Here is a 19,257-nt window from a genome sequence, read left to right as displayed (position 1 = left end):
CAGAACGTATGTGTGATGGGATGACTGTTTCCAAAACACGATTGGAAAAATTTTGCTCGATAAAACAAAATCCTGAAGTTACCTCTAAAATATCATATAAATGCTCATTACGACGGTATTTTACGATAATAATTCGTATAAAATCACAAGTATATAGGCATTTACCTTCTCGATTTCGTGACTGTTTTAGATTTAGAAAATACTAAATATTTTCATTCACTTTTTGATAAAAATGTGAATGGCGCTTACGTTTTTTAGTTTCGAGCACGTTGATTCCATACTAAACGCGGACCCCCTCACCGCTTACCTCAGGCCCGAATAGCTGAATTTTTGCTCACCGCCTAACCCCCCTTGCTCTTTTTTAAATGTCGGATGTCCGATGAATTCTTTAAATCTACTAGCATACGAATTTGTATTTCTCTGAAATTATAACAAGTCGTTTAGAGAGAAACTTTAAAAAAATTATATCGATAAAAAATAAATAAATTGGCCCCTCCCTATCGTAGCGTCCGCGTCGTGCGCTACCCTGTCGATTGTTTTCAATATCAGTTCATTTGAACATGATTAAAAGAATCTTATGCGATGCTTTCATGTTGATATTGTTTGTATGCAAAGTATCATCACTTGCTGAGTAATTAATTTGCATTTGAATCTAATAAATTACGTTTGTAGCATCACATTGTTTCATGTCAGCGCTTCATGAAAAGTATGCCTGTAGATTAGCTCGACGAAATTTAAAATACGACGTTAAAACGACTAATTTAACTCGTAATTTAAAAATAAAAGTTCAATTCCTACGTATGTGCATAATGGGTACCCATATTATGTGATTCATGACAGATTCATACATAGAAGTCGTGATATTAATTTGAATATTTTTTGGTAAAGTCGTTGTCGCTTTTTCCCGATTTCTAAAACCGTTGCTTTCACCTAAATTATACGTGTGTGAACACGAAAAAGTCGTGTTGTTTTTGTGAAATGCGATGTTTTTAAAACTTAAATTCACGAACTGTTGTGTCATATAATTCATATATTATGCATTTGAATCTAAAACATAACCATATTGTATAATTATTATATTGTATAATTTCTGTTACAAATATCTATTTTAACACATAAAATGTGTTCGTAGACTTCAAATGGACGAATTGATTTGCTTGTGTTTTTTACAACCAGAAAATTAATCTGAACATTACCTAAAGCATCTTTTCTTGTATGTATTAAGAACATGATCTCGAATAATAAGAAATAAAATTACGGATAAGTAATCACATACTATGTATCTACCTGGCGCTGTATACAAAATATAAAAGCGTTTTCCTTGAAAAGCTCAAATTATTCCAATCGTGTTGCGATAAAAGATAGAACTAATTGATAAATCCAATATAATTACTTATTATATTTAAATTAATCGCTTATTATATTCAATTCTATTGTGTGCGCAGTGGACACATTCGTCACAAAGAAATGGTCATAAATATGATTATTTTCTAAAAGGAAGTGAATAAAATTAGCACGATATTGAATAATGGTTACATAACAGGAAAAACAATTATTATTTATGTTTATTTATGGAGTTTTTGCCGGTTCTTATCCATAGATACTGCTTTCCGAATCGGTGGTAAATATGTTATAGACGATTCAAAAGTGCTTTAAGAAATTTAATGCATAGAAAATATGGTTTCTATTCTTTAAATGAATTTTTTAAATTAAGATAAACGGCTAATGTCTCTAAGGCTAATGTAGTTATTATTAATAAAAATGTGTTAATTTTAATGTTATTTAAAGTATGTATATTTATATAATCTGTAATGTAATCGCGAAAAATTTGTATGCCAATTGTTTGGCGAATTGTGTGGACTATTTTATTAATAAAATCATGTGACCTTTAGTATTACCACAAATCTGACAAATAAATAATTTGAATTTGAATTTGAATTTTAAAAGTCTAATTGATAAATAATTTTTTGAGTTAGTTCATTTGTGATTGAACTTTGAGCTAAGGCAATTTAATTCTATGAACTTATGACGTGGAAGGGGCAAGATAACGTCTCTCCTTTGATAAGATTTTTTCATTAATTATTATCTATACAAATATTATAAAGAGGAAAGGTTTGATTTTTTGTTTGTTTGTTTGTATGAATTGAATAGGCTCCGAAACTACTTGGCAGATTTGAAAAATTCTTTCACCATTCGAAAGCTACATTATCCACGAGTAACATAGGCTAGGTTTTATCCCTGAAATCCCACGGGAACGGGAACTATGCGGGTTTTTCTTTGAAAACGCGGGCGAAGCCGCGGGCGGATAGCTAGTCATTCATAATTTTAAAACCGCAAGTTATTGTTGCAAAAGCATTAATTTATTAATTTGTGTATTTGCATTTATCCTTTCACATCCACTTTAAGTTGTTTTTTTGTAAAATAAGAAATCGTCAATTTACCGAGAAAATTTATTTGCAAATTGAAAAATCAAAGAGCACTCAAAAACAAGATTGCTTTTAAATTGTCTTATCATTTATTTATTATCTATTCCCATTACCAATTTATTTCGCAAGCAATAAAGAAGTCTTCCGTCTGCATTGTTCCTCAGAGCACCGGCGCTTTATACCAGAACATAATCTGGCCGCGTTTTTATTTTCCTTTTTACACGGAATCCAGGATGTGTGGATATTTGCATGAATATTTATCATAGATATCGTCGGTTATGTCGTAAACCGCATTTTAATGCATTTTTATCTAACACTCTACGTTATAGATATCTAAAACTATGAAAGTGAGCACGAGGCCGGTGTCATTACGTTTTAGTGGGTGTTAAGTGTTTAAAATATACGTTTATGGGCTGTTAAATTTATTACTGAACTAATAAATTGTTGTGTGTTAACTTCTTTTTTTCATTTCATAACTTGGTATGGTTATTTGAATGTTAAATGCCTACTTGAATATTATGTCATATAATGTAGTCATCTTTAATTAAGTTAATAGTTTAATTTATACTTGTACATTATTATTTGCACCTTAAAAAAAGTTAAAAAGCTAGAACTTAAAAGAAAAATTGTTTCGCCTGAAAAAACTCGCCGTTTATACATAATATTTATTTAAATAGTTAATTTACTGCGTAATTTATATACTGATAACAAAAGTTGACTATAATGTATCGTCTATGTCTTAGTTTGTATTTAATCTCACTATTTTATTAACAAATATGGAGTCCAAAAGACCAGGGTGTTGAAACATGATACCTACAAGCTTTTGGTGTTGGAGGCTCCTGTCTCTATAGCCACAGATTATGTTATTACGTAACTATAGCTACCGTACCTCAGACCATAATCAAATTAAATCAAATTAACAGCAAACTAAATAAAATTTGTTACGTGCTACGAATTCATACTAATGTTATAAATGCGAAAGTAACTCTGTCTGTCTGTCTGTTACTCAATCACGCCTTAACTTGTGAACCAATTTGCATGAAATTTGGTATAGAGATATTTTGATACCCGAGAAAGGACATAGGATAGGTTTTATCCCGGAAATCCCACGGGAATGGGAACTATGTGGGTTTTTCTTTGACTGCGCGGCCGATGCCGCGGTTGCAAAGCTAGTTCTCCATAAACATGTACCTTGAAAGCTATGCTTGGAAGTATGAAATTGTTACAATTAATTTTAAACGTTCAAACAGTTGTCAATAAGCTAATTTATAAACAATCATTTGAATTGCCAGCTCGCCCACGTATGCGGTGTTTACAACCCAGTTAAATTAATCGCTTAGTTTTCCCACGAGCGAAGCTTGAGTATAATTTATTAATTTGTTTTCTGCTAACGATCGTACTAATGCGAAAAGCTTTGCCTTTGGTAATGGGATGGGTTATGCAGAAGGGAATCATGCTTGTGTTTATTTTGTGAGTACTTGATGTATTATTTTATTTTTGAGTTGGTGTAATATTGAAAATAATATACAATTAAGTTAAATTTAGAATTTGTTGAGTGGCTTTTTTATGAAAATTTCAAGACACGTTTCTCAATTTGTTTGCTTTGTATTGTAATTGTAATTGTAAATTTCCAAACCTCAACCAATTTTCTCATTATTTGAATGATACTTTGTGATTTTAAATTTACTTTTATATATACTTAGGTTTTAGTTTGTAAGTTTACAATTAACGACTTTAAAGTTATTTATAATATTAGATAATATGTGATATATCTCAGAATTCCGTATGTGTGCATCCTGGGAACCTCTCACCGCCTGCACCGTCACAGGCTTTAACACCGAGCTCGTAATCCAGGCTTGCATATGGATCACGTAGTATGGTAGACATCAATAATTCATTGTACTGCAGTCCGACCGACCACTTCGCAATAACAATAGATCACTGTTTAGCAGGAGCTTTTGTGGTGCAAGTCATAGGAGTATAAGAAGCCAGCCAGCTAGCGAACCCGTAGTTTTTACGGGAAAGCGTAACAAACACCCTTCCTCATAAACTTTCGCATAATTATTATTGTTTGCATTTAGATGTAGATATATTATCTTAACTGGGTACAACAGTTTGAAATCTAATTACAACCAATAAAAGCCAAGAAAAGGCTGTGCACATAACATAGGTACACAATCTTAATTGGCAATACAGCGTGCCGATAAAGATATCATTTATAAAAATCATAATCTAAGTAGTTAATAAGGAAAAGGGTAAGTTAATCCTCGACGGATTTGTGCCAAAGAAAAAATATTGATAAAACAAAAACGAAGTCCTACATATAAAAGTAAAATTACACAACACGAATTTATTAAGTGTATATAAGTTAATACTGCAGTAAAATATAAATTTTTCTTCCATGTATCACTTAGAGGACAATATAATATACCTGTTGCATTTTAAAGCATTGACGTCAAACCGCTCTCCTCTTCTCACTTATTCTACACGATAGCGGGCTGAGCTTTTGTACATTTGACGCCGTAGCGCCACCAATATAAAATGAACTACTCATATACCCGTATTCGCTTATATTAAATCAACCTTGGGGGTATTCTTAGAATGGTCCTGTACATCTATTATGGCGTTCGATATTGGCCTGCTAATTTGAATGACAGTATTTAAACTAATTCGTGTTACTTATGCAATTACATGCCGTAATGCTTGGATAATACCAATTTCGCAACGGGGTTTTGTAAATAATGAAAATGTATGTGGGAAAAGCTAAGCGGAAATTATTTGTATGTATTTATGTTTAATCTGTTTTAATGCGGTTTAAGGTAATTGAGTTTTTAATTTAAAATAGGTGTAAGCAAATTTACAAAGTTTATTTACTTCAAGTGTATAGAAAATCACTAAATTATGAATATTATTTGCATTGGTGAATTTTTAAGAGCTGAAACCAGTGGGCGATCGTGTGTAGGTACCATCGAAGAATAATCGTTAAATCATAACGAAGAAAACTGTAGTTCTCATATCTACATATACCTATTATACCAAAATTCTAGATAGAAAATGTGAGTTATTAACGAATTGTATCTATTTTATTGGAGATTGAGCTGTAAGTACCTACTTTTTATGTAAAAACTTTCATTGTCGTTTTATGTTATTCAACATACATTTGACGTTCTTAAAATTTAACGAAAATATGACGAAATATAACTTTATCTAATTTTTCTGTCAGTAGGTATGCAATAGTTGAAAATTTGCTAGAGCTAGGTATTTATGTTAGGTGTTTATGCAATGCGTTATCGGGTTCACTGGTAGAAATACGTATGAAACATTTATTTGTGACTGGTATGAATATGAAAGTATGTTTTAGTCTGTGTCTCCAGTTCCTCGCTACTCTTTTTACTTACATCTGGTAGTAATAGCAATGGTTATTAAATTGGCTCAAAGGATATTAAGTTTTTCCATATGTACAACAGTTTAGTTAAAGGACAACGATGGAATGTATTATAATTGATACGACATAAATATTAAAAATCTATTTATTTCAATATCACTTAATAAAAATATTTAAATGCAATATTTACACATAGTAATAAAATATGTACAACCATTCTTCACTTAAAACTACTTAGGACGGTACATTACTTACTATTCCTTTGGAATGAACTTTTATTTGGACGGAACCGTTTAAATAAATTAAATTCATATAATAATACTTAAATATTTAATAAAAATACTGACAAATTCTCAAATTATTATTGAGCTTCAACTACTAAAAATACATATCGTCAAAACGATATGAAATATAGATATTCTTAATACTTAGAAAAAGTTATAAAATTAAATGAACAACATTTATTGCACGCGTTGTTTGATGTAGATGAAATAAAAACATGAAATACAACCATTTTTAGTATACATATATTCATATTTAAACAGAAAATTTATTCACAAAACTTTATACTGCAAGCTAACATACCAGTAACAAAAATGAAATGTATATTTTTACATAAACCTTTTCAGATGCGATTACTATTGTATTGTACATTTCCACATGAGGCAATAAAATGATTTTAAATTAATTTATAAATTATAGATTATCAAAAACGATATATTAAGTGACCATAGCTCTCTCAGTTGGCATCGGAAGCATGTTGTAGGTAAATCTTTGGGTGTAGTCCGTCATTTTGAGGTTATCCGACCACGGGGGACTGGGGTTCCATCTGTCCATGCAATCTGTACCCTCTATGGACCCACCGTTGGTTGATAATCGCATGCGTTTTGGTGAAGGGTACTCTGTGCCTGAAATAATCATTTAAGCTTATTAGGATACGATTAAAGATAGTAGATATCCTAGACAAATAAGTGCTTAAAACATGCAAAGTTTTATTATTGTGAACTGGCATTTTTTTAGAAAAGCTGGGATAGTCTCATTTTAAGAAACAACAAAAGAATAGCTAATAAATCATGAGACTGCATCGAGTTAAAATTATATTGAAATATTTCAACGTCTCGTCAAGGTAAGTACATTAACTCAATCAAAAATAATATACCATCGTATGTACTTTCCATGAAATAAATAAAAATAAACAAATATTACCATCCATACAAGTACTGGTGCAAGGTTCTTGTGTGTAGTTCACAGTTGGGTACTGTTCGTAATACTCTCTCTTCCCGGGGTACGCGTATGGGTACATATTGTTTATAGCTTCAGATGACATGTCGTAGTGATTCGGCGATCTATGGAGTTAAAAATAGTTATAATTAAATTTTAATTTATAATAACAATGTGTAATAAGAGAAAAAATAATTTGAGATTTTTATATGAAGTGAATGTGAACCCAACAAATGATCTGTTCATTTAATTTGTACAAATTTCGCATTAGGTATGTATCCTAAAAGCATTATTTATCAAATAAGAAACAACATCCTAAACCATTCTAATTCTTTCATTGCATTAGTATGTGAAACGACGATAATTGATAACCAAATTATAACTTAATATTATTCATGAAAATACGCTCGTCAAATATAACTGGACCGCACATTTCATAAAAATTAAACCACACATAAGCTCTATCTGATTTGGCTCCTTATATGGATAAACAAACCGAGTAATGTTGCGTGAATTGTTCAAAATTTCACCGTATTATCAACTTTATTGTAAGGCAGTAAGGTTCATTAAAGAATTTAGAGTTTCAATGCGTAAATGTTTTGTATGGGTTCACAATAAATATGGTAATGAAAGGTGTCAAATTACGTTGACGCGACGGACGGACGGGTGATGATTTTCTTATTTGTATTCCTATAAGGTTTGACATGACGTGTACAAATTGTGGCGCGCGACCTTGCTTACGTTTATTACAATTTGTACTCTAATTATGAGTTCCTGTGTCTTTTATTTGTTAACCTTATGACGTTGCTATTATATAAGACTTACAGCACGTGTTTAATGACACTATTATTATTGTAGGAAAAATCTACGCAGTTGAGTTGATAGCAAGAGGATATAAATTCAAAACAGTAATTTTGGAACTGAACTTAAGATACATAAAATAAAAATGAAAATATAGCATTTTGGGACTAATAAATGAATACAAAAGTGTTTTACGTATTAGAATTACTCACCTTTCTTCACTAATAGTAGATTGCGGGGAATGCGTAGAATAATCAACGGGCCCTCGTTCCGTATACATTCTTTCACAAACATATTCCTCCGGTTTCTGTACATATGAGACATATCCAGAATACTCTATGTCATTGTTCTCTACATAGTATTCTTGGTAAGGTTCTTGGTAGTTCGGTTCTCGTCGGAAGAACTTTTGGCAGCGGGGGTCTAATATACCGCAAGGTTGATTTTGATAACCGTAGTATTGGTAGAGCCATGAATTTGCCACCATGATAGATGCTTCTTCTTCACTGTTTTGAAGAGAAAATATGGATACAATTATTTATTAAACAATCAACATATTTACGAATGAAAAGAACGACTAATCATCATTAGTGTGCGTTACGCAGAGCTACGGCAATATGGCATATATGGTCTCAAATGTGGACTGAGATATTTTTCTTACAGATTTTTTTGTAGTTATAACATACACAGTTAAGCGGTGTAAAATATAAATGTCCCAAAACATTAGTTACTAATCAATATGATTGAAATAAGTGAATTCGTAGCACATTCATGCTACGCACAAATAGGTACTACGAAAAAAATGACGTATGATATATGCGTATTTAAATTATTGCCCAATTGTGTATAAGCGTAATTAATTGAATCTATCAAACAATATACACACCTTAATACTTGATTAGTAGCTACGATAAATTGCCTAGGTGTGTCCGTGGCCTCTTTGACCTGCAAAACCATGTGTATCCATAGAAACAGGCCGGATCTCTGCTGTAGCTTTACTAAAAGGATGCAGCATTTGTCTTGCTCGGATTGTGTTACTGAAATAAATTGTTGAATTAGATGTCATCGTCAAGGTCACTTTTTATATATTATTTGTTAATTTAGGTAATAGATAAGCTAAATAGATGATATCTACAATTCTACATGAATTTGTATTTACTTGACAAAATGTTCAATGTCAAAATAAATATTCTTCCAAATATTAGGCAAATTAACCAATAGATCTATTGATAGAATATGTTTAATATTAGACAATTGAAATTGAACATTTAATTAATAATTTTTTACCACATGTGAAGCAAGTGATGCAGGAATTTTGCGTAATATTATTGAATATTAACATTATTCAATAGAATATAAAACAGAATGCTATAACAATGGTTAAGCGATAGTGACCCATAAGCCTTCCTCTGCTTATCCCATAATTTAATATTCTATTCAGATCTCAAATTTCAATAAAGGTTGGTGTAACGTGTGTAATTGATTGTGTGTCTTGCAATAACTTTCCAACACAAGGTTGACTTACGATACAGTAAATATTTTAATGAAGGATTAAAAAAATATTAGATAATAATCAGTAAATTATCTTACTTAATTTATGTTTGGCCTGAGCTTCCCGTAAACTATCCCAATGTAGTATTTGGTACCACGAGACATCAACTAATTCTGATTTCTTCCATCCTAAATACCATTCACCACTGAAACAAAATAAACTCATTAACAACCAGATAAATTATGCTTTTTTTGTAAGAAATTAAAAAAAAAGAATTGAGAGGGATGTTTCACGTACTAATGTACAAATAAGTGTCAAGTATGGCCAGCGGCATGGGAGGAACACTTACTTGGTGTCAATGTGCAATATCTTCATGTCCATGGCATGCACGGTGGTGAAGACGTTGGTAGCGCCGTGCACCACGCACTCGCGCGTCTCGGGCATGGCTAGCGGCGTGCACGACGCCAGGAACACGGGCTCGTTGCGGCTGCATAGCGGGAGATATGACACGTAGTGTCCTCGGACTAAAACTACCTAAAATATAGAAAATATCATATAAGTAGGCATATGGTGTATACTTTGAAAAACGATTGGTATCATAAGTATCTTAAAGTTCTACTTCAACAGCATTTTGTTTGTAATTATAACTTACTTTTTGGTCACCAAATCTCATTTGTCGCCTGGCGTTCCTAGACACGTTCATTCTACAAAAGAAATGCCTATTCTTTGGTATATTTTCAGTCTCTCCGTTGCTCCCTCTATTCAGTTCCAATTGAACCATTTGGTGGTCTTGTCTGTCTATTATATCGTACACGCTGTCTCCGTGTATTAATAAATCTTCCTAAAAGAAAAATAAAGCAATGCATTAATATAAACAATATTATTCGCTATAAATGCAAACTTACTTACTTATGGAAATGTCTATTCAGGATTACATAATCTAACCGATCTAACTATAAAATTATATAATTAAAAAAACAAAAACAAACCATTGAGTGTCCCAAGTATTCCGCCGCATTTTCCGATATGTAGAGCAGTTTGCCATTCTGTGTCATCATCATCATAAAACCGTTCATAGCCTGAAAGACATTGTAAGTGTCAGTACATACTGATTTTAATGTTTTCACGGTGAACGCTCATAAACTTGAAAAATATACCTTCGAAAATCCGATATTAGGTGTGGGAGTAGGTTGTTCCTGATACTGATAGCTGAAGTCGTGACTCTTAAACACTAAAACAGAAAGAAAGACGGAATTATGGGTGAAGTAATAGCAACTAGAGATAAGATAGCGAACTAAATGCATTTTAAACGTCTTAATATGCCTTTTCGTGACTGAAGGTGAAACAAAAAGTTTTGGAGACGTTTTCAAAACATGGGATGAGATTTTGGATAAGCTGTACGTGATGAGTTTCGACAAACATGTGGGACATGGGAAGCATGCTTTGGGAAATTTTACATGATGAAAGGAAAGGATTTGACCTGTAAAGGACTTTTGAAGATTGAATTTGCTTATCGTTTTTATATCGGCATGAATTTATACAGTTTCGTATGCGCGTGCAATACATAAAAATATATACGTATTATATTTTGATGAGCAGTGTTTTATTGACTGGGTTTTTTATTGTGGTTTTCTTACAATGATTTCAGATAGATTAGATATAGACTATAGTGTATTTTATTCCCTCTTTATATATAAAATAAATAATAAACCGAAATTTTACTGTTTCAGCGAAATTGATATTGATACTAAATTATATTTGAAATAAACTATGAAATTTAAAAAATTATAGCTTTAATCATAAAAATTGAAGAGGACATTTTTGAAAACACTTTATGTGTAATTTTTTTAAAAGTATTTTTAATCAATGAACTCACCTTGTTGGAAATAGTTCATTTTCCTCACATACACACATACTAGAGCCATAAGCTGTAGCTGAGACAGTCTCTGCCGAGTGGATGGTGGTAGTGGTAGTAAATCCCGAAGGTTTGAGATTTCCGCGTTGATCAGATCTCGGCGCATTTTGCTTGCGCCCTTTGTTGATTTTGTAGGCTCGAATCTAGATTAAAATTGTTCTTGTTATCATATTTACAATTAATTTGTTACAATTTTTTATTTTTTTTATAGTTATTGTTATTGTAACATAAAGGATTGTTCTTCAACTGCCACCTGAAATATGGACCACTGAAAATCAGCAGCGTCTGCTTATCAGATGATGCGTAATATGCTAAGAAGTCTTTCTAACTGTGACCAAATGTAGTTTTATTATATATTATTATGTAAGAAAGCGTGATTCTTTCCTAATAAAAAACATTTATCCTGATATTATTTATGTTATTTCTTATTTTCTAAATATATAAGAAACTAGCTTTCCACCCGCAGCCTCGCCCGCGCAGTCATCATCACCCGCATAGTTCCCGTTCTCGTGGGATTTCCGGGATAAAACCTATCCTATATCCTTTCTCGGGTATCAAAATATCTCTATACAAAATTTCATGCAAATTGGTTCAGTAGTTAAGGCCTGATTGAGTAACAGAGAGACAGACAGAGTTACTTTTGCATTTATAATATTATATAGTATGGATTTGTTAACATTGATTATGCTGTTATAGTGCTGTTATACTTCAGATATTCGTGAGATTAGTTTGAAAAAGGATTCCATAATATTTTGGTTTTCGATTCAATAAAGCAATTATAAACTAGGAAATCTTAAAAATTAATACGATACAATTGAATAAATACATAGTCTTTACATTTGTATGCATTTTAGGTAATGTAAAATACGGGAGTTGTTTTTACTTTCTTTTAAGTATTTTCTATTAGAGTCATAAAATATTGTATGCTAATTCATTTCTTTGACTTCCTTCAGAATAGGTTTTGCTTAAAATTACAAAACTATTAAATAATCTCTATCTAAACCCACTAGGAAACGGGTAGAATGTAAATTTATCCCTAGAATAATTATTAGAAAAGATCCAGCCGGATTTGTATACAATGTACGGATATACCGACGGACAGGTGTCGAGTGTCGGCTCGTATAAAGATATCACAATTCTTGCAAACATTAGAATGATAATAATATCGCTTTCGACGGAAATCATGTGTAAATTTATAGCTTTACGCTCTTCTATAATTATAATATCGATATTGTAATGCAAATCCAACCTGGGGCTCATTCTAATGCATTCAATTTCTTTTCCTATATCATGATAATGAATACAAATTATAATGCGTGTTATCGTTGTTTATTTCATTGTAAATGCTGCCTGTATTGATATAATTAATATTAATATCGGCTGTGAGATGAAAGTAATTATTGTGCTGGGAATTGCAAAGTTATTGAATAATTCTATTATCTATCTATACATATAATAAATCTGTAGAAGGGTCAATTCTGTACATTGAAAATATTGAAAAAATAAATAGCAGGGGGTGTTCCTGGATCGATACCAAGCCCAAATATGTGATTAAAAAAAATTTTGTCTGTCTGTCTGTATGTTCAGGCATCACGTGAAAACTAACGGTTCGATTTCGATGAAACTTGGTATAATTATACCTTATTATCCTGGGCATAAAATAGGATACTTTTTATCCCGGAAAAATACGTAGAAAAAAAAATCGTAATTTTTCTTAATTTTTCCGCGCGGACGGAGTCGTGGGCGGAAGCTAGTATTACTTATATCTACTTAGTTTATAGTTGTTGTTTACTATACAGGGGAAAAATTAAATAGTTTATGATTTTACATACAAAATGTAGTTGTATATGTCTGAATAATATAAAGAAATCTTGTAGATAATAAATACAATCTTTATTAAAGAGAGAGTTTGTTCATATTTTTAATGAAAAATTACCAAATCATACCATATACGTTTAATAAAATTGTAACGTGCGTTCTTTATTACTTCACTTGAGAATATCATTGACAGATTTCCTTATTGACCAATAAATAAATTAGTATATATTAGTGTTAAATTAACACCATTCAAAGATACTGTTGATTATATTTCAATTAGACTGCGCCTATGAATCAACTCATACAAAACAACTAGCTGCGCTCCGCGGTTTCACCCGCGTGGCTCCGCTCCTATTGGAATTAGCGTGATGAGCTCCTATTGGTATAGCCAATAAGGCTAAGGCCTAAAGGCTTCTTCGATTAATGGACTATCTATCACCCAAAGAATTTTTCAAATCAAACCAGTAGTTCCTGAGATTAGCGCGTTCAAACAAACTCTTCACCTTTATAATATATTATCAAATTTTAACAAATTTATTATCTTACCCTAAACACTACCGACAAATTAGAATACAATAGATAAGATAGAAAAAACGGTTTCCCAAACCCTCAGGCATTAAAAGGAAACTATTTGACTCGTCGGCATATACACTACGAGCCCTTTTATCTTAAACTTTTGTCTTTTTACGATCGTTTGAACGTAACCTTTTTAAGGTTTGATTGTGGGAAGTGAACGATGATTGGTGATCGTTTTGTTAATTTGATGAAACGATTGTTTGCTTTTTATTGTTATTGGGGCTAATGTGTGTGGTGTTTGACATATTTTTTTTCGTTTGGAGTAATAAAAGTTAATGTGACAATGAGCGGTTTTATTTTTCTTTAAATCTAAGTTTAACTTGATAACTATTATCTAATCTGTGGTTTAACCTTACTTCAACTTTGTATTAAGGGTTTTTGTCAACGTCTATGACGTTCATTTTTCATATTTCATGTGAAAATTAAAAATGTAGAGACATAATTCAATAAAAATCCATTATTTATTTTTTATAGTATTTCTATTAACCGTACACCAAGTTAACTTTACATAAATTACGTAAACTTAATACACATTTCTCCGTATATCATCGAGTTTAAGGGCAAAAAGTGAATTCCTTACATAGTTGTTAGAGCCTCCAGCGTTTCACGGTGTCCGCGTTACACCGTGTAAATTCTTCCGATTCAGTTTGACCATCTGTTTTTGTGGGAGCACGTGTTGTAATGCTATGTAAAAACATTTAAGGAATTTTAAGGAAGGGCATTAAATTCCGCGGTGTACTTGGATTTAAAAATTTGAGGTTTTATAAGAGACGGGGTATTAAATTTCTTGGTGTTTTACTTGGGTTTAAGGCATATTTCGAGCTTTTATTGGAGATGCTTTTTAATATATTCGTTATTAATATATGTATAGCACTATAGTCTAATTTATAATTAAGACGTATAAATTTTAGATACCCTCAAACTCTAATTCAAAATTGTATTTATTTCACTAGATTTTAGCGCTCCGGAACAGTTTCGGAAATAGATTCTACAGAGCTTTACTCCTTCTTTGGGGCAATGGCTATTAATTTAAACTTACTGTTCTAATCAATATGTTATTCATTAATTCAAATAAATAATCATAAAACCCGTATTATTTAAAGTAATTTGTACCTACTGATATTCCATAATAAGAAATAATAAGATATTACATATAGGTATTAGGTAGGTAAGTATGCTTTTTACGCACGGCAATCGCGGCTGCGTCCCTCCCTTGCCTCTTTGCTAACCACCGTGACTTTTACACTTTTATTTATTTTAAACTTCAATCTGGGATTCTCTAAACCATTATAGATTATTTATATTGTGGTAATATTGGTTACTTTGGTTATTAACTATGTGTTATGAATGAAAATTACTACTCCTGTGGATTTCAGTTGGCAATGTTTCAAGTTCATACTTAGGTTATGCTATAGAATATTAGAATTATTTAATTATAATAATTATTATATATATTTGTATAAAGGTAAAAGTTAAAGTTTATTAAAATTTTCAATAACATTGGGTCGTTATATAGATCTATTTTAATTTTTATTTGGAATAATAGTGTAGGAGCTTTTTGTAAGAACGATGAATTTTTAATTATAATTTTTAATTACTTGTGTGTTAAATCAATAAAGGTTTTCTTATTTACACAGAATATACTGTTTCTCTGCAAACAATTGTTTATTTAATTACGAAAAATACAATAATTTTAATCTGACGAAAGGATAAATGTGAATGTAAGTGATATTCAGCCTCTTTCAGGCTTATAACTTTCTTGATGTGGATATAATGTGAAAGCCTCTTTAGCTTGTTCTTTTTCACAGCTTCAAGAAAAGTAGATCTACTAAGTAAGTTAATATAAAGTTAAAATAACCTTAAAACTATCCGAAAATAACCTTAACAATGCAAAGCTCATCATTGATATAAAATGCGATAAGACTCTCCATAGAGCCAATCATAGCCCTCTGAATATTTCGTAATAACATTTCTGTACACATGCAAGGAATAATCATTCCTTAGCAGTTACAATAGACATGATTACTTGATAACATGATAATTCTGTCAAAGGTACGCGCAGTTTGACATAATGACGACTGGAGTATTTTATCTCGATCGACGGACAGACAAAATGTACCGAGATATAGATATCGGATCTACGCTTCGTTTCTGTAATTGTGATTTGGAGTTGCTTGTTAGAAAACTTTACAACGAACTCTACGGTAAAGTATGCACTTTAAATTGCGCTTGTTTTTATGTTTACAAGAGGAAATTAGGGAGGATATTGTAGTTATTTTATTTATCTGACATCTGAGATTTTAAAGATAACGGTATAGTGAAAATCTATACTAATATTATAAAGCTGAAGAGTTTGTTTGTTTATGCACTAATCTCAGGAACTACTGGTACGATTTGAAAAATTCTTTCAGTCTATGTAAATAGCCCATTTATCGAGGAAGACTATACATAATTACGCTAAGACCAAAACGAGCGGAGCCTCGCGGGTGAAACCGCGAAGCGCAGCTAGTATTAAATAATAGGGAGCGGAAAAGCTTTTCTATTAATCCTAACAGCTTCACTGTGACCTTTTCATTGTATATTACATTACATACATTATATATTAATTAATATGCAATATTTCAAATATATTTAAAAAAATGCACTAGGAACAAGAAGAGTGTTTCATTTTTTAAATATAAAATTATAAAAGCTCTATTCAATGTTCACTTCACTATTTTTTTACGTTTTCCTCCGACTATTTGTTATTTTCATGTCATAATATACTAATTAGATATATTTGTATCGTCACAATGTGTACTTATATATTTTCGTACAAGGCTCAATTACATAACACGCCAAGTCACACGAGATCGGTACATGTGTGCTAATTTGTCACTTATTTCTATTATCAGCTGAATTGCTAGCGCTGTGACGTCACAAGTTTGCTTTAAACATATGTTATTATATTAAACACTTTTTAGTTATGGAAAACTTCTTTTTGGAAGGCGGATTCTTTTTAATGCGTTGAAATTGTGTATTCCCGGCGAATTTGAAGAGAATATAATTTAACAAAACTGTAAACATTTGTTATTGTCACGATATGTTTTATAAGGTTTTTTGTGTTTATTAAATTATAATTTCTAAACCATTGATAACTTCTTATTTCTTAACTCGAGTAACTAATAATATGTTGTATGAATATTTTTTCAGAAGTGACAAAGTTAGGCTTTAATATAAGTTCAGTTTAAGCTATGCTATTAACTTTAAAAAGGATGTGATTGGAAATTATGTCCACAATTTAGTTAATAGGTATGTTAGAAGCATTCAAACCCAAACTCAAACATTTATTTATTCAATTAGACTTCTTCTAGAAGCAGTTTTGAATCGTCATACCATATTTTAACATTTACCACCGATTCGGAAAGCAGTTTTCCATTTTTTATATAAACTTGATCTGAGTTCCTATAAGATTACACACTAAACGACATTATAATTTCATTGTTACATAGAGCTATTGCAAACTCATTTATATTTAAATAATTTGCATAAAATGTTCACAGCGCGGCCAAGTTATGAGAACTGTATCTTACGTTTGTGTAATTATAATAGCTTTTGAATAATTAATTACGCGTTGTTGATTGAAAACATTGTAAGTAAGACTTAATGCAGTTTCGAAGTAACGAGATATTACGTGGCTATAGACAGATTAAAGAATTAATATAATAGAATGGGACTAGTTCGTTAGTACTTCATAAATATGTAGCAGAATTTCTATTTAGTTTGTGTGTGTTTTTGGTTTATATTGATTGATATTATTTTAGTGTTTCGGATAGCGAAATTTCATTGTTATTTTCTTTATTAAGATTAGGTATCTATTATTTATTAATCTACGATGTACGACTTATTTATGAGTCTGATATTGAGAAAGAAATAATTATGTTATTATCAATAGAACTTTTGTTTAGTTTCTAATTTAATAAGCCAGCCAGAAAAGGTTTCTGATATACCTACTTACAGGAAAACTTTTCATGAAATAAATTGATTGATTTCATGAAATGTTACCAAATTAATTAGTAATTAATTTATCTAAAAAAGCTCTCTTTTTTGTGTTTGAACTTTGGCGATATTTCGGAAAGGTATTTTTTGCACCATAAAGTAGAGCTAAAATATTCTTATAAGAAACTTTAAAACAGTAGAATTGAATTGATGTTATTTTTAATAGTTAAAGCGTTATTATTTAAATTGTACAATAAATACTATTTAAAATAATACAATAATATTACAAAGAAAATATGCAAACAAATATAAAAATCATTGGAAAGGTACATATTTTAAAAAAGTAGTTAATTCACAAACTTTGTATTATATAAATGCAAGTGCTAATTTTACTGTATTATATTGTTATAAAAAATACTAATAAATAAAAATCTAATAAAGTACTATGAAAAAATAATTAAAAAATCTTACCTTAAAAACATTTTGACAACACTAGCTTCCTTTAACGATAAAGTTCTCACATAAATGTCAGTTCATAACGATAAATTAAATAAAATAAAAATAAATAAACACGACCACACAGTCCGAACGATCAAGACTTAATGATTGCTCAATAAGGACGAGCCTTTTCATAAAAACTCACAAAATTAATGTCATATTCGAACCATAAAAATAACCATAAACAGCACGTGTCCGACATAATTTAACACCTATGCCTCACAGAGCGTTAGAAAAAAAAACTATTTTGAATTTCGAACCCCTAATGATAACGCGTCAATTTATGCGTAAGCTTTTTATTGGAATGAGATTAAGGACCGATACTAAAGCTCCGATACTTCCGTGCGCGAGCGCATCAGGACAACGACTATAAAAAGGCTTCGTAGTAAACCTCTCTTTCCCGCGCGCATTTTTCTTTTTTTCATCAAAAACGCGCCCGTGCTTGTGACCGGTCGGCACAAAGCCAATTTAAAAAACTTTAAACAGTTTTGCCCTGTCATCAAATACAAGTATCTTTTTTTAGGGAAAACTTTCTGATTATGAACAATTTTATTTTGGGGTTTGTCAACCGCGTGTGACAAAGACAGCTAGTGTTCTCGCGTTTTTCCGCTCGTTACCGCGGGAAAGAAATAGAATGAGTTATTTTCTGACGGCATCGCTTTAGATTAATGAGTCTGAGAGAGATGTAAGTAATGTAATTACTGGAGGTTTGCGTAAAGGAGACGGTATAATGATCGAACGTACGGACAGTTATTGATAACGTAATGTGCTTTTATTTGCGAGGGATTTGCTGTAGCGTGTGATGCATGGTTAAAGTTAGAGTTAATTGTATTTTAATGAGACGGTTTTGAGGCGACGTTGGGAGTGATGAGTTACGACGTTTTGTTGCCGAGGCATTGCTTATATGGCAGGTGTTTTAATTGCAGTGTGAATGTGTACTTGTGGTTGTTATGTGATCACTATGTATGTGCATATCGATTTCTATATAGTGTAAGACTTTGTTTGCTAAGAAAGCAAATATATCTAGTGTTTATAATATTATATAAGTACTCATGAATAAATAAATATATTTTATTATACCATAACGTAGGTAATTAGGAATACTTTTTATAATGTCTTAACATATTATATTCTGATGCAGATATGGAAG

The 19,257-nt window shown here is 31.2% G+C and overlaps 1 protein-coding gene across 1 annotated transcript; it reads right to left on the bottom strand.

Annotated features, from left to right (window-relative positions):
• Positions 1 to 5,942: 5,942 nt before the first annotated feature.
• LOC123700745 (neuronal PAS domain-containing protein 4A-like) lies at positions 5,943 to 18,453 on the bottom strand. The gene is made up of 11 exons (XM_045648062.1): positions 18,081 to 18,453; positions 11,199 to 11,380; positions 10,480 to 10,553; positions 10,312 to 10,401; positions 9,975 to 10,163; positions 9,672 to 9,856; positions 9,421 to 9,527; positions 8,717 to 8,867; positions 8,046 to 8,336; positions 7,018 to 7,157; positions 5,943 to 6,719 (listed from the first exon to the last, which is right to left on the bottom strand). Exons 1-11 carry the CDS (start codon positions 18,089 to 18,091, stop codon positions 6,532 to 6,534), a joined length of 1,608 nt encoding a protein of 535 aa, XP_045504018.1. The 5' UTR covers positions 18,092 to 18,453; the 3' UTR covers positions 5,943 to 6,531.
• Between the last annotated feature and the right edge of the window lie 804 nt (positions 18,454 to 19,257).

The sequence above is a fragment of the Colias croceus genome, chromosome 20, assembly GCF_905220415.1.
Source record: "Colias croceus chromosome 20, ilColCroc2.1".
In the NCBI taxonomy this organism is placed as follows: domain Eukaryota; kingdom Metazoa; phylum Arthropoda; class Insecta; order Lepidoptera; family Pieridae; genus Colias; species Colias croceus.
The sequence above is the reverse complement of the archived record's forward strand: the minus strand, read 5'-3'. Positions and strand labels throughout refer to the sequence as shown.

What these genes read in the sequence shown, in the direction of transcription:
- LOC123700745 (XM_045648062.1), bottom strand. An exon ending in GCTACTAATCAAGTATTAAG is followed by an intron (nt 8,337 to 8,716) that starts GTGTGTATATTG and finishes TCTTCAAAACAG; the next exon opens with TGAAGAAGAAGCATCTATCA. An exon ending in TCTACTATTAGTGAAGAAAG is followed by an intron (nt 7,158 to 8,045) that starts GTGAGTAATTCT and finishes TTAACTCCATAG; the next exon opens with ATCGCCGAATCACTACGACA.